The following is a 15,665-nucleotide window of genomic DNA, read 5'->3' on the forward strand; positions in this document are numbered from 1 at the left end:
AATGAGTTTTTTGAGGAAAACTTTGCCCCCTCAGATCTCTCAATGAAAAGTGGTACATAGCAACAATGACCTATTAATATTCAAGAACAAAATTAAAGAATCATTCCAATAAAAAAACTTCTTGAAACTGGGTGGCAAAGCACATAAAGGCATATCAAAAGGGAGGGTTTCATCGATAAAAAGGGGGCAAAAAGATCCTTTTCCACGCCTCTCATTCTTCACATAAATCCCATATTCCCAACATGTATCCATGACACAGGTGAAATAACACGCAATGCTAGATCTTCTAACTCGGCTCCATGCCGCTGCACTCGACCGAACTGAGAGAGGAACGAAACCTTGAAAAGCGAGTAAATAAGAGAACTTGGGCCCAGCCATCAATCAAACTATGGCATTGTGTAAGGCGACAAAGGCTGCACACGCCACACAGATTGCTAACGGTGTCACTAAGGCCATTGAGGTCAAAAAGTAACGCACCGACAGAAAAGAACGGAGGTCGTATATTGACGACTGCAGAGCTGGGATAGGTTCATTATTCAAAGAGTGGCATACTGAGCGAGGAATGACAAACCTATTTTAACAGATATGAGAATGTTGTGGAATGTTCCAAATGTATTTGCACCTCTTATTCTAAACTGAACTAATCCTAAACGAATTCTATTTTAATAGAAATAGCTTATATTTTAGAACATCATATTGTACATTAATATTATTCTCAGATTGCTTACTATTTCTCAATAAATCCTAAACTTGATAATTCACTTCTGATAAAAAAAAAAGGATATTGTTCTTCCTATTTTAAACTTTACTACATGTACATCATTTTACTCTTGTGTGGCATGTTACTAGTAAGCCTATATTTCTTCCATATCTGTTCTTTCATTTATCTTGCCCTTGGAAACATCTGTATACGGAAATTATATTACTCATTATCAATTCTACCATTTCTGTTCATCTCACTCATTCTTGTTATAGTACTATTTCAATTCAAGCTTTTGAATATAAAAACCAACAACCATGGTAACGAAATTTAGAATGCTCAATTTGAAATGCCTATCTATCATCGTTTGGCACATGAAATGAAAATACATTTTGAAGAATCTTTATTTTCCATTTTGCTACTTCCATGGAAATAATCACCACTCACAACTTATAAGAAACAACAACCTGTAAACACTATTTTCTGGCAACAACAGCTCATTAAGGTTTTTCAACTCAACATGTCTTTCTCTCCCTCTCTCACCCCCCCCCCCCCCCCCACTCTCTCTCTCTCCCACTCATAATCAGACAAATCAGAAAACAATTTCCGGCTTCTTTTTCCGTCAAACTTCAAGTCACAAATTCACTCTCAGATCTACAACACACTTCTCTCTTCCCATCATTCCCCTCCTCAATTTTCCAGAAAACCATTCAAATATTTGACCCAGGCAATTTCTGTGGAAGTTGATGGTTTTTCCACAAATATTGTGAGTGTATGTGGCAATCCAGTCTCTCACCGCTCCATCTGCATTTATTCTGATTTCCAAATCCAAATTAAATTGCCTTTCCACCACTCGGTTCTCTTTTCCGAGATTTGGAATTAATGTGCGAACTGGGGAGAAAAGGAGATTACAGATTTGACCTTTATGTACCGACCCTGTTCATATTCACTACTTAATCAGAAGCTATTTTAACTAATATTTGCAGCAGCTATGAAAATATCATCTTAAAAATCATTTTTTTTTGCCAAAAGAAATAAAGCATCACAAATGCACAAAAGCAATGTGACAGAGTTTAACCATTTATAGTATGCAGTGATTGGCCAATGATGAATGCATTGGGCAAGATTTTTTAAGGCTGTTTTTCAAAATGATGCTCGAAGACCCATCTTGGTATGTTTACGCAAGATGGAACGTATTTCTAATTATTATTTTTTGGCATCACCCATGCCTGGGAGGTGAAAAGCGAACTGAATCAGTGACCCACCCGCAGGTCTCTCCTCCGATATAACAGATTGGCGAAGTGCAGCTGGACCGCTACACCGGGGTTTCCCCCCACTCTAATACGATCGGTGCAACGGGTTCGTAACGTGCAAAGGTGGCAACCCTCCTCTGCACAGGACCTCAATTTAGCATCCTATCCAAGGAACGGGATGTTTTCCACTGTTACATAGCCTGCATCTATGGAACAGGGGTGAGACGTTTACACACAATGCAGGCTTCAGTCATCCGCCTGGGGCGGACTCCAAACCACCATCTTTAGGTTGACAGGCAGACCCTATAACAACAGAGCCAACTTCGCCATCTTTAGAGTTCAATCAGTGGACTGACATAGCAACACAAAACAAACCGCCTCCTCATTCCTATCATACATAATCTTCTTCTAAGTTACAGCGAACATACAGAAGTGTTTTAAAGCTATATACCATGACTCTGGTTGTGTGAATAGGGTCAGGAAGAAGTAATAAAAAAGAATACACCAGTGGGACCCTTTCTCACTTCAGAGAAAGCAAAGGAAAGGGGGTTTGGACTCTTCCGAGAGGCAGAGTTTGATCTTATTTTACTGCAAGAAAACGTACAACTCCCTACTGTGGCACTGCTATGATGTAAACATGCACACAAACAGGATGCAAATTAGCTTCTAAAACTCAAGAAATTAATTCAAGTAGGCTTACTTCTATTTTACTCATATCAATCATCTACTCCTACACATACAATTAGATATTAAATCCATATTGGAAAAGAAATCATATATAATATATTAGATGAGCACGGACAAAAATTTTCCATTTGCAGGTAAATAAAATAGAAATTCTGTTTGGTTCTTACAATTTTCATGTAAAAATTAATGGAATTCACCTTTGCAAAATGGAATTCAGGTTTTTGTTGTGTATATGTTCAGTGAGAAGATGGAATTTCCATTTTTAGATAAAGTTGAAACGGAATTACAGATTTTCAGAAATGGAAAAGGCCATTTTTTTTAAACCGAAAATCACTGTCTCTAAATGAGGTACTAAATTGAAATTAGCAGTAAGGATTCATTTCCATAACATAGGCTTCTCTATATAGTATCATCAAAGAAATGAATCCGATTTCTTTTTAAATTAGATTTAATCATATCGCTTCTCAAATAATCGAAAGATGAAATAGTTCAAACTATATGCTTTTGAGACTGTTTTTATACTGAAGGAATACTACCAATGTAAGTAGAGATGACAGTACATTCAATATTTGCCATTTCAACCATAATTCTTTGGTAGTATTGAAACTGTCATGCTTTCAAGCACACACCGTGAATCACATGTCACGGAAACGTAGTTATGTTATAAGAAGTGAGTGCTCCAAGCTCAAATGCCTCAAAAGAATAAATTGTATGGTTGAGGAAAATGCTCCCATCCACAAGGAAAAGATGAGACTGGTAGCTGGATTGTAGTCTAGGCATGTTCTCATCAACTGTCGGTATGCAAGTAACCTGCAGTAATCGATTCATGGCCACTCTATGATAATATCGCCATCTCCTGATTATCCAACATATAACGTATTTGGGGCTCGGCGTTAGGCAGGGTAGGCACAATTTACTGCACAAATATTTATACCTAGTTTCGAATAATTTGATTTCACAATGCTACGCATGAATCAGAGGCATCAATCTGTTGTGATTTTGATTATTTGTGTTAAAATTGAAGAACTGGAAACATTTTGTAATGAAAAGAAAATCTAAAGTATTGCTACTTTGCACTTTCGTTTTATCATACAAATAAATCCAGACTTATTTTTCCATCATTCCTATAAAATTTTGAATCAGTTAACCTTTATAATTACAGTATGACATTAAATCATAATTGTCCTCGATGTAGTAAAATGACTTAAAAGCAGAGAGATAGGTAGAATAAAGGGAGAAAATGAAATGTTTGACAAATTCGGTACAATCATTGAACATTCTATAGCAACATTTTCAAACAAAATAAAATTGTTACGCCCATGAACATCCTCCTCCTCAAAAGGAATGGCTCTATTTCATGATAATATAATGATATTCCATTATAGTGAATAAATAATGCCATGTAAAGACTATTCTGAATTACAATACAATGTGTGATCTATAATAGAACACTTTAAAGCGTGGCAATGAGCCGTAATTACTTTGAAAAATGCGGGCATAATGCCCATCAGCATTGGGGTTCACGCTACAGTTGGTTTCCAATCATTCGCTCCCTGCCCAACAATGTCCACGGACACAAAACAAAAAATTAGCGGAGCTCCGTTCATTTCACATCAAAAACGCTTGATGATGCTTTCTTCCTCACGCTCATATATCTCCCCTTCTCATTTTGTCTCTCTTTGCCATAGCAGTTTCTCTATGTTTATCAATGTCTTTCTTATTCTCAATCAACCCGTTCCCTTCTCATCCTTTATTCATTTCTCCCCCCCCCCCTTTTATTAAGCACCCCTTTCTTTTAATATGCTGTGTAAATACCCCAACCTATTCATTATAATCCCTTTTCCCTTAAGCACTTTATTTCTTCCCCCTTTATTTTATTCAGCTCTCATTATCTCTATTTAACATCTATTTTGAGATCCGATTATGAATATTCATGCAACTAAAATGTGATACCCTCATCTTCAAAGCATATCATTCTTAAACATCTCATTTAAATCCTCTAAACTCTGTCTCCGTCTCTGTTTCTTTCCCCTTTATCTCTCTGTCTCCATCTTTCCATCATTTTATCCCTTTCTCGTGTCCTCTTAATCTCTGTCCATCTCTCCATGCGGATTGCTAATGAATTAGCTTTCAAGTTGAATGAATATCATGTGGACCATTATCTCAGCATTTTTATTGGCTGCAGGAACCTCACAGCTAGTCTTCTACCCAGTCTCACTTGTATTAATTTATCTATGTTCTGTGATACCAACAGTTAAACTTGTACACATCTACTTGGGATAATTTCAAAAGCTTGCAATGGAAACAAAGTTCAAATCAAACCTTCTGTGCAAAAACCTCCACAACTGCTTTATCTTCAGTAGACAATTCGCATAATTATATAGGTAAACAGTTTTGATGCACTTGGTCTATTATGGATAATTCCAGTATATTGTGAAATGTCTTTTACATGTATATAGCAGGGCACACCTATTTATTGGATTCAATATATATCTCAATAACCAAGGATTTAAGTAGTTTATGGAAGGGAAAAATATTTAAATACATGTGATTTTCTACTATGCTATGAAGGTCTGTGAATGAGAACTAGGCATGCCCTGGTGGTTGTGTGGTAGAGTGCTTGGATGCATCGCTCACGGCAACAAGCATCACTCACTCTGGAGGGAGAGGCGAGCATCGACAGACAGGCTCTCAGCCAGCCAGTAAGCAAGCAGACAAGCTAGGCCTGGCCGACAGCACACCCTTAATGCACTTATAACTGGCAGAGAAGGAAAGAGAGAATGTAGATCAAATGGGAGATAGGGATGGAGGGAAAGATTGAAAGAACGATTGATTGTGGAGCATTGTGGCCAAGTGGATTAGCCTCCGGACTCTGAAACAGAGGGTCCTGGGTTCAAATCAGGGATGTGAGTGGTCACAAATAAAAAGATTTGAAAAAAGCTGAAGAGTATTGAAAAAGTCTGAAATAGAAAGAGCTCCTATACTTTTTGTAGAGGAAAGCCAAATATAAAGCTGAAATTCAGCTGAAAATCAAAACAAAAAATCTCAAATCAGATAAAAATCTGAACTCTCACACCCCTGGTTCAAATCCCAGCAATGGCCCGTTTTCCTTCAGCAAAAAATTTACCAACATTGTGCTGCACTCAACCCAGGTTATGCAAATGGGTACACGCACCTGGCAGGAATTGTTCCTTGAAACACATGGAAAAAGTAACAGCTGCTCTGCTAAAGCAAGGGTGATTATGCTGCAATATTGCAGAGCTCTTCAAGATCTCTGATAAATTCAAGAACTAGCTGCTATATAAACAAGTACTATCACTATTATTATTACTATGATTATCAAAGAAAGAAAGAAAATACCAATATTTTCATCCCCCTGGGCCCTAACTATGATTTCCAGATTCTTATGATCATTGAACTTTGCTTTTTCCTACTGATTGCACAAAGCCTCATTCTGATAAAAAATGTAATGAATCTTTAATAGTAACATGCTTCATGGTTAGTCTTAAGATATTGGGAGAGGAATCAACTGACTTATATGCTAATAACAAATGAGCATTGCATGCATAAGGCAGCAGCAGAATGACATATATGATTGGAATAAAAATAATTGAATACTTGCAATCATGAGTTCAAATTGACAACACTGAATTTCGCTCCAAATGTGTGTCTACTTTCAATTCATATAAGTTTCGCTGTGCAATTCACTGAGCTTGGCGGCTAGTTATCCAGGGGATTGCCATTTTGTTGATGGAAAAATAAAGGCATTCCCTTGGCTGCAAACTTCTTTCAGTGTGGAACTTATAAAAGTGGACAAGTGGATCCTGATACGATGCATCTTATAGAATTTTGTAATCTTAATTTCGTAACGTAACTGCACTGTTGGGATATGGTCGAGGCCGACCTCAAGACCACATTCGGCTGGACTTGGCCTTGGCATCGGGCCAAGTGCACACCGTCTATGGAAGAATGTTTTCAAAAGTGGCCTCACTCTATCCCTGCAAGACACAAGAACATAGTTTATGGCAGACTGTTTTCTACTGGTGTGCAGAAGCTGCATAAGATAGATGGTGGGGGGAGCAACTATCCTCTTTTAATACTTCAACATTGTAGAAGAAAAACTTAAAGAGCTTTGATCATTTTCCTCCCAATCCCTCTCTTGTACAAAATTCCTGTATCCACAGCACATATTGCTAATGGTGAACATACATCACACAGCAGTACACACGGTTCTTCTGAACTAAGCTTCAATCCTATTGAGTATTCCAATCCACACCTTAGAAAGTGCATCCACCCTACTCATTAAACGTAATACCCTCCTAGGGCTAGAATTATGCAGAGGGACTAGGGTAATAGCTTACCCCCTTCTATTATTGGATACCGGTCCCGGCTTAATGGGAGGTACACCGTGGGTGTGTGAGCGGAATGAGGGGAATGGCTGATGGAGGTGTGTGAAATGAGACAAACCAAAAAACAAAAAAATGTGAGAAAAACAAATCAACATGCACGAGGTTAGAAAACAAGTACACAGGAATATTTGAAATATGAGAGCGTCATTAAGTTTTAAAATAAGTATAACTAGAAGCAGACATGGTACAAACTACTATTATGGGAGATAATTTGAGATAGAGGTGATGGAAAATGAAGCCTAAAACATATTTTGAGAAAGGAATGATAAAATAGCTAGAATGATGGTGATAGTGGTGGATTGGATGAATTCAAGAGAATTCTGATTTAAAGGTTCTGAGTCATGCAACTACATTTTGCTCTTATTAGTTTTCAATTGTTTTTCTAAGAATTTTAACATTATTAATTTGATTTATTTATCTAGGATTAATAAAATATTGCTGGTTTTAGAAATTAATTTAATAGTTTCTCATGCTCATAAGCCCCGCCTCCAGAAAAAGATCGAAAACTCTCGAGCTCACTAGTCACGTGATTATACGTCATCAAGGGAATCTGGCAGCTCTGCAAACTCGATCGATCGCGCAAATAGTTTTCGTCTTTTGTGTTTACGTATTGTAGCGCTGTATTGTTGAGAAATTTTACCGAGTTCTTTTCGGAAAAGTTTTGTACATTTGTGATATTTGCAATAATATCAAGATGCCGGCGAGATGCATCGTCGGAGGTTGCAGCAACACTACGAAGGATGGTGCCAGATTACATTTTGTTTCCCAAAGATGCAAATGAGGGACAGAAACATAGAAGGGGAGATAGATGAAAAGAGAGTAAGAGAAAGGAAGAGAGGTCAGATGAAGATTACAGAGAACAAAATGAAAGATAGAGCTAATGACAGTTAAAAAGTTAAGTATCAGTCAGATAGAGAAAGAAAACAACAGAAAAAGGTCAGAAAAAAAGTAAACAGAAGGGTCAATGCCGGAATTACTAGCGGGAGAAAAGGCGATCAATTTGGAGGAAGAAATTTGGAAGAAGAAATTGATTAGAGGATGTATAAGACAGGAAAGGGGTAGTTTAATCTGCTGCGCTAACCCTTCACTCCAGCTAAATGGTCTGAATGCCCAGCCTACAATGACTTCTGTACTGGAGGCACTCTCGCTCTGACATTGATCTCAGCAAGTATTATATGCGCTAGTGTTTTGTGAAGACCCACTTGTTGATCTAAGTTCCAATCAGTGTCTGTGCCTGCAGACTAGAGGAAGCCATACAAAAGGTTTGATTGGAGAGAGAGGAGAGTAATGGGGGGGGGGTGAAAAAATACTATACTTCATTGGAAAATGGGCAGAGAGAGAGGAATCAAAATGAACGATTTCAAGTTGATGGTGAATAGATAAGAAAGTGAGAGGGACATAAAAGAGTGACAAAACAAAGTCAACAGAAGACAACAAGAAAAATTGAAGTAAAAAACCCTGAAGAAAAAGTGAAAACAACCTCCAGATGCAGAAAAGAGAAACGCAGGAGAGAACAGAAAGCAAGGATGCACAGCAGACAGATCTAGAGAACCACTGTGATGCGAGACAAAACACAAAAACAAGACACCAGAATTAGAAAATAACGTCATATCCATGGCTGCAAGATGAGGAAAACAGAGACATTATTATTTGAAAGCTGACGAAAGCTCCGTACTAACCTGACCAAAGTGGGAAGGCTGATTGGTTGAATAGTCCATAATCCATATCTTTGATATGGTGCACACACATGAAGTAGTCTTTGTTCAAGACATTTTGTAAGTGGTTATCACACCACTGAAGGTCGCACGCCTCTATCGCCCTCGTGAAGATCGTCCTCGGTCTGTCGCCATTCGCCGACGGTCCTGAGGGAAAACATGGCGGAAAAATCATTTTTAATTTAATTTCTCCTTCGTTTTAAAGCAAGGCATTCTTCAAAATCACTTTTTTTGTGTATAATCATACTGTAATTGTGGGCATAGGAAATTGAAACTAATAACACAAAAAACAGGGATATTGACAAGATATATAGTTTCACCGTTTACAAAATTATCATAATGATTTCGACTGAAATAGCATGGTATAGACAAAACAAAACTTGTTGGTTCAATAATGAAAGGGCACAAAATTTTTATTTTGGATTTTACTGCATCATAAATATAAAAATCTCATATAAACTGGTGCTCTTAAAAGTATTTTGTTTTTCATTCTTTTGATCTAACTGATGTTTATTGACTAAATTATGGAACCTGCATAGGAACATTATACACAAAGACAGTAATTCTTTCACAAACATACATATTTTGTCAACTTTGTCTGTTTATTTCTCATAATTTTCTGAATGTGAGATGAAGGTACCTAGAGTCTTCAAGAAGTTGCAAAGGTAAGGGCTTTATCATCCCCAAAGTTTATGTTTTTATAATGTGCTATTATAAGTAATCGTAAACTTGTTTTAATATCAATTTGTTACAAGAAAAGAAAGAGAGAGAGAGAATATATATATATATATATATATATATATATATATATTTCCTTAACAAGTGGAATGCCTCTGGCCGTCTCACCTGCATCACGCGGTTCAATATAGCAGCAGTGCTGACTTTGAATACTACTCTAACTCGCACAAGATGTTCAGTGATACATGGTTACTCTTATGTCCACTTTTTATGAACTAGACCAATAAACTTACAGAGATATGATGGTTATTCAACAAAAAACCCCAACATGGCCAAAGTTCATTGACCTTACATGACCTTTGACCTTGATCATGTGACCTGAAACTCGAACAGGATGTTCAGTGATATTTGATTACTCATATGTCCAAGTTTAATGAACTAGACCAATAAAGTTTCAAAGTTTTGATGGTAATTCAACTGATACACCCAATTCGGCCAAAGTTCATTGACCTTTGACCTTGGTCATGTGACCTGAAATGCGCACAGGATGTTCAGTGATATTTGATTACTCATATGTCCAAGTTTAATGAACTAGACCAATAAAGTTTCAAAGTTATGATGGTAATTCAACAGATACCCCCGATTCGGCCAAAGTTCATTGACCCTAAATGACCTTTGACCTTAATCATTAGGCCTGAAACTTGCACAAAATATTCAGTGATGCTTGATTACTATTATGTCCAAGTTTCATGAATCAGATCCATAAACTTTCAAAGTTATGATGGGAATTCAACAGATATCCCCAATTTGGCCAAAGTTCATTGACCCTAAATGACCTTTGACCTTGGTCATGTGACGTGAAACTCATGCAGGATGTTCAGTGATACTTGATTGACCTTATGTCCAAGTTTCATGAACTAGGTCCATATATTTTCTAAGTTATGATGACATTTCAAAAACTTAACCTCAGGTTAAGATTTCAATGTTGATTCCTCCAACATGGTCTAAGTTCATTGACCCTAAATGACCTTTGACCTTCGTCATGTGACATGAAACTTTAATAGGATGTTCAGTAATACTTGATTAACCTTATGGCCAAGTTTCATGAACTAGGTCCATATACTTTCTAAGTTATGATGTCATTTCAAAAACTTAACCTCAGGTTAAGATTTGATGTTGACGCCGCCGCCGCCGCCGCCGTCGGAAAAGCGGCGCCTATAGTCTCACTCAGCTTCGCAGGTGAGACAAAAACGAGAGAAAGGAGACACAAAAAAAGAAAACAAAAACTTGCATTATTATCAGACCATACTGCAATAGCCAGTAACTTCAATAACTTACCAATAAGGGTCTTCTTTTAGTCATTTTGAATGCGGATAATAATCATCTGGAATTTTGAACAAGTTCTCGAAATTTAACTCTTGTGATCAAGGGGGTCAGAATATGCTTCATGTCTAACAAACAACAAACTGCCATTTTCTCCTTACCTGCCACATTGTTTATTGCACCTGGTCCTGGGTTGGGAATATTACTACGAGCGTCTGCGTCTTCCAGAGGGCAAAGGTCATTGGAACTCCATTGCCGTAATCTCACTCTCCAATGTTCTTTCTCTCGTTTTGAGTAACCTGGATTCATTACCACTACCATCCATAGTAAACCTGAAAATAACAAAAATGAAATAATGATATAAATGATAAATTGTAATATAAAATATAAATGATTTTTGAAATTTATTTTTGAATGTATGCACTCTAAAATTCAAGGATTTGAAATAAATCAGATCGGTAGTGACCAGCTGGACATTAGATTTAGATTTAAGATTGGAATTTGAATGCTTTCAGATTACAAAAAAAAATAAATTCAATTAATTTTATTTAAACCAATATGAAATATAGATCAATTACAAAGCATAATACATGCAATAAAATGGTTAGGTCCCCCCAAAAGCAGATGCTTGTGAAATATTGGCCTTTTTAAATGAAATACATTACAAAAATCTTCAAGATTCTGAATACTAAATATTCACAAGCAATCTGGATATATTTTTAATCCTTGAAAATGACAGTGTAGAAGTCAAGATAGAGTTAACAAGAAAATAAAATGCACAAATATTCCTTCAAATGACAAGAATGCTTTCAAGATTTTCAAAGGAAAAAATAATGTATTTGAATTTACTTTCTGCATCTGTAAGAAACCTTTTCTCCCGACGCTGAACCACCACATTGCAGCCATTTACCTCGTCTTTTCAGTTTGGTTGCATGAAATATGACATTTATCATAGTAGTAAAGAACAAGGGAAACGATAGCGGAACAGAAAGATATCAGGAAGAAAAAGAAAGTGAACTGGTTGTATCTGATAAAACTATCATCCAAGATGTTTTGGGACATGGAGAAAGTGGATACGGTGCACGAAACCATCCCTCAGATGCGCTATCTCGCTTCCTCCATACGAACATGCAACTGATTAATGTACACCTGCTTGAGCGAGAGATGGGTTTTATTTCGAACAAACATCGCGGCTATCTCCTCTTATCTGTCGCCTCTCGTGTTCCACAGTGTTTGGTGAAATTCCAAACATGGTGATCGTAAAAGTTGCACCCCATCCGATAATTTCCTAGTGGTGCTTTTGCTCTTAAATTCAAAGGACAGATGCTTGCTGTCGGATATACATGTACTGTTATGAAAGAATGGAACAAGATTCACTGGCGAGTATCGGAGGAAACAGTTGTTTCCCCTCTACATCTGTTTCAAAGCACTTTTGTCTTGAATTAAAAACATGGTATATGTCAAAATTGCAATTCACACCCAAGGAAGTTGAAGATATCCACGTTCAACAATGAATCCTTCGATTTGAAGTTCACCTATGTTTTAGAGAAAATTGATGATATATGCATATTTTCTGTATATTTCTAAAGATGGATACATTCTTATATTTGATTGAATTGGTAAAATCAAGTTAGGATTAAGGATACAAGCATAGCCAAAGGAGTACTTCATGATGAAGATACTCAGGTAAACTGTAGGTTTTGCAGTCGACACTCCATATATAAGGGGGGGGGGGAGTCTACAGGTATTTAGCTTGGCTTCTATGGCTAGCAACAAAAAAAAGAACGAGATATTCAGTGATTATTCACTCACACTCTGAGCCAATCAGTTGCAAAGATTTTAGTAGCTTATAACAACAGTCGGTGAAAATCATTTTCTTTCATGAGATGCTCCCTGGGTACTGGATAGGACCAAAGCCAAAAAAGAAAATGGCCGAGATTGAGAGATAAAACACTCTCCTTGCAACCAGTGAATATATCTCTTTAACTACCATCAAGAATATCTTCAACCAAGCCGAGTCCTGCATCGTTGTTGTTGTCGATAGAGTCACAAATAAAACAGAAACATGTCATGTATCTTTAAATGGTAACATCCCCCTACAGGAGAGAAATACACTCCCTCATCCTAATCTTGAACTGTGTCTTCAGATATGATTTATAATCTATTTTCTCTCAACTCACTCAATATTTGTTCAAGGAAAGCAAGGAACTGGGCTAGAGGTGTCTCAGGTTCATGTACCAGTTGGGCACTACATGCTACTCAAACAAACACAATCCACAAAATATGTCAACTTATAAAGGATGGCACATGTTGGCTCTACCCAATGGAATTAGGCCAAATTAATTTTTTTTCACAACGTACGTGTACATGTCTTCAATGTATATCTCCTATTTTGACCTGAATTTTAACAATCACACAGATGGCCACATGTCTTCCATTTGAAATAAATATAGACATTACCTGTCTGCTTGGAGTCATCAATAGAATCATGATCATTATTAAAATGACAAATACATTATCAAATGAAAACAACACTGATGATAATGACAATAATGGAGTAAACTTATATCAGTATTTTCTTTTACATGTATTTTATGGAAATTTGTTCCCTGGTTCTTGTTTTACAAGCTGTGCCCTTATTTTTGTTGGAACGGTCTGTAGTTTCCTGCAAGAGGTCTCTACCTGTGAGAGGAAGAGGTAAACGCTAGGCTTGGGAGAGGGTAGGGCCTAATAAGTAACGTGACAGGTTGCATCCAACTCTGGTAACCCGTAAACTCGACCTTATGGATGCCCCAACTGAGTCTATACTTGCATGATAATAAAGTTAAGTAGTAAAGTGTGATCATTTGACCGAGCCCTGAAATATGATTGATAACATACAGTGTAACTGTTTTACATAGACGTTCAACAGTTAAATAATTTGTGATATGTCCCTCTTTGCAGGTTGCATCAAACTGATTGATAATACACTTTGCAAAATAGGTAAAATTTATATTGAGCCCTGCAATATGATTGATAATATTGATTGTTAACTTTGCATACATTGATTAAAATACATGTTAAACTGTTCAGCAAATATTTGTTTCTGTATTGCTAGATGAGTGAGTGTGAAAATGATATAGGTCACCTGTTTGAAAAAAAAAACATACTAGAATATAGCCAACTATTAGGCAGTTAATAGATTTGGCTAAGTTCAAAGTTACTAATTCTCACAAAGGAATCATTTCAGTATAGTGGCTTAATTAATTCAGACTACTTATCAAAATCATACAGAAAAAAATTCCATATTGCATGTGTTTCATTTACCAGAGATGTTTTAATGAGATATATGCATTAGCATACTTTCATTAAATTCAATTGATATATTGCATTAGCCATGAAATGACCGGGTGTACATGTATTATCAAATTCAGTGTTTGATGAATAAAGTAAATTCGAAGCCAAGGCCTAAAGCCATGCAGGAGAAGGTCAGCACTCGCTCCTATAAACCTGACCGGTCCAGCGTACCTTCATTATTCAAATGAGAACTCCCGCATCGTTAATCAATGGAGATACATGCTGCTTTGCTAGACTCCACGCAACAGTCACTTAAATGATTAAAGCCTTCCATGACGTGTTTCACCTGATTATTATCAATCCATTTCTTTGTTTTAAAAAAAATAAAAGCAAACCCAATACTTCCTCTTGTGAGGTTGAATGAAGTTTTGCATCTGAGAAATCATAATTTTATTTACAAGAAACTCAGATTCTGTTAAGAGTTTGATAGGCAATTTTGAAATATGGGATCTATGCAATCAAGTATAAACAGCACCATAAATCCGTGTTGGTTTGCACTGATCAATTTCTTTATAGTTTAAACCTGAATCAGTGCCTCCATGTCAGAAAAGAATTCATCCATATAATATTGATTTGCCTATTCATTTGGATAGAGAGCCATTAACATTTCATTCTTTGTCCGATAGAAAATGGTTTGATAATGAAACACACAAAGCAGTTGCAATGGATGCCGGTTGGCATAGCACGATTTGACATTCGCCCATAGATTTCTATTTCTTGCTCGGGCAGAAAATACGAGAATACCTTGCAATAATTAGATATTCAATAGGAGAAATCGTACAAGGGAAGCTAGCGGAGAATGAGATGAGAGAGACCTACAGGCAGACATTTACACAGAAAGAAAAGCTGACGGAGGGACAGATAGAGTGAGACAGATAAAAGGTAAATAAAGAAAAGGGGAGGAATGAGGGAAAGAAGATAAAACAAACATGGTATTTTTAGAAAGTGAATTGAATGAAATAAGATGGAGGGATGATGTGGGGGGGGGGGGGCTTCAAAAAATCGAACAAAAATCCCTCCCCATCTGCGCATGTGTTGGATATTGGAATATTCCCTCACATAAATGTTCAAGCTTGCGGCAAGCTTGTGACAAGCTTGCACAAGCTAGTAACTAGCATGCGGCTAGCTTAATAAGTGTGTAATATGCGTGCAGAGTAATAGTTAGCGATCTTTTAGCAAGCAGGAACTGTTCGCTAGCATGCACTTGCTTATTAAGCGAGCGCCCTGCTAGTCGCATGCTAGAGTTACTAGCCTGCAGCCTCTTAAATTTCTGTAGGGGTTAAAAAGACAATAAATTATTATGATACCAGCATCGATCACACAAGTTCAAGCTCCTACATGTACATAGAAATATATGGCTAAATCGTAATGAAAGGGGTACCTGTGGGTGAATTCAATTAAAATGACAATAAAATGAATCGGAGTACTTGAGATAAGACTAGATAGATAGAGAGTCATCCCGCGCTTCAGGTGCCCTGAGCCTGTGTGACAAAGCACTGTTATTAGGCATACTGATTAAAGCAGGCTGCAACGCTTTGCCCGTCGATAATGAAGTACCCTCGCA

The 15,665-nt window shown here is 37.0% G+C and overlaps 1 protein-coding gene across 1 annotated transcript in view; it reads right to left on the reverse strand.

The window, feature by feature from the left end:
- Nucleotides 1-15,665, reverse strand: part of LOC121423947 (zinc finger SWIM domain-containing protein 5-like) — a 51,177-nt gene that overhangs the window by 13,671 nt on the left and 21,841 nt on the right. Inside the window, exons 4-5 of the mRNA XM_041619495.1 lie at nucleotides 10,927-11,097; nucleotides 8,729-8,911 (exon numbers count right to left, since the gene is read on the reverse strand). Of these exons, the coding sequence (XP_041475429.1) occupies nucleotides 8,729-8,911; nucleotides 10,927-11,097 (354 nt within the window). The remainder of the gene's footprint in view (nucleotides 1-8,728; nucleotides 8,912-10,926; nucleotides 11,098-15,665) is intronic.

The sequence above is a fragment of the Lytechinus variegatus genome, chromosome 11 (genome assembly GCF_018143015.1).
Source record: "Lytechinus variegatus isolate NC3 chromosome 11, Lvar_3.0, whole genome shotgun sequence".
In the NCBI taxonomy this organism is placed as follows: domain Eukaryota; kingdom Metazoa; phylum Echinodermata; class Echinoidea; order Temnopleuroida; family Toxopneustidae; genus Lytechinus; species Lytechinus variegatus.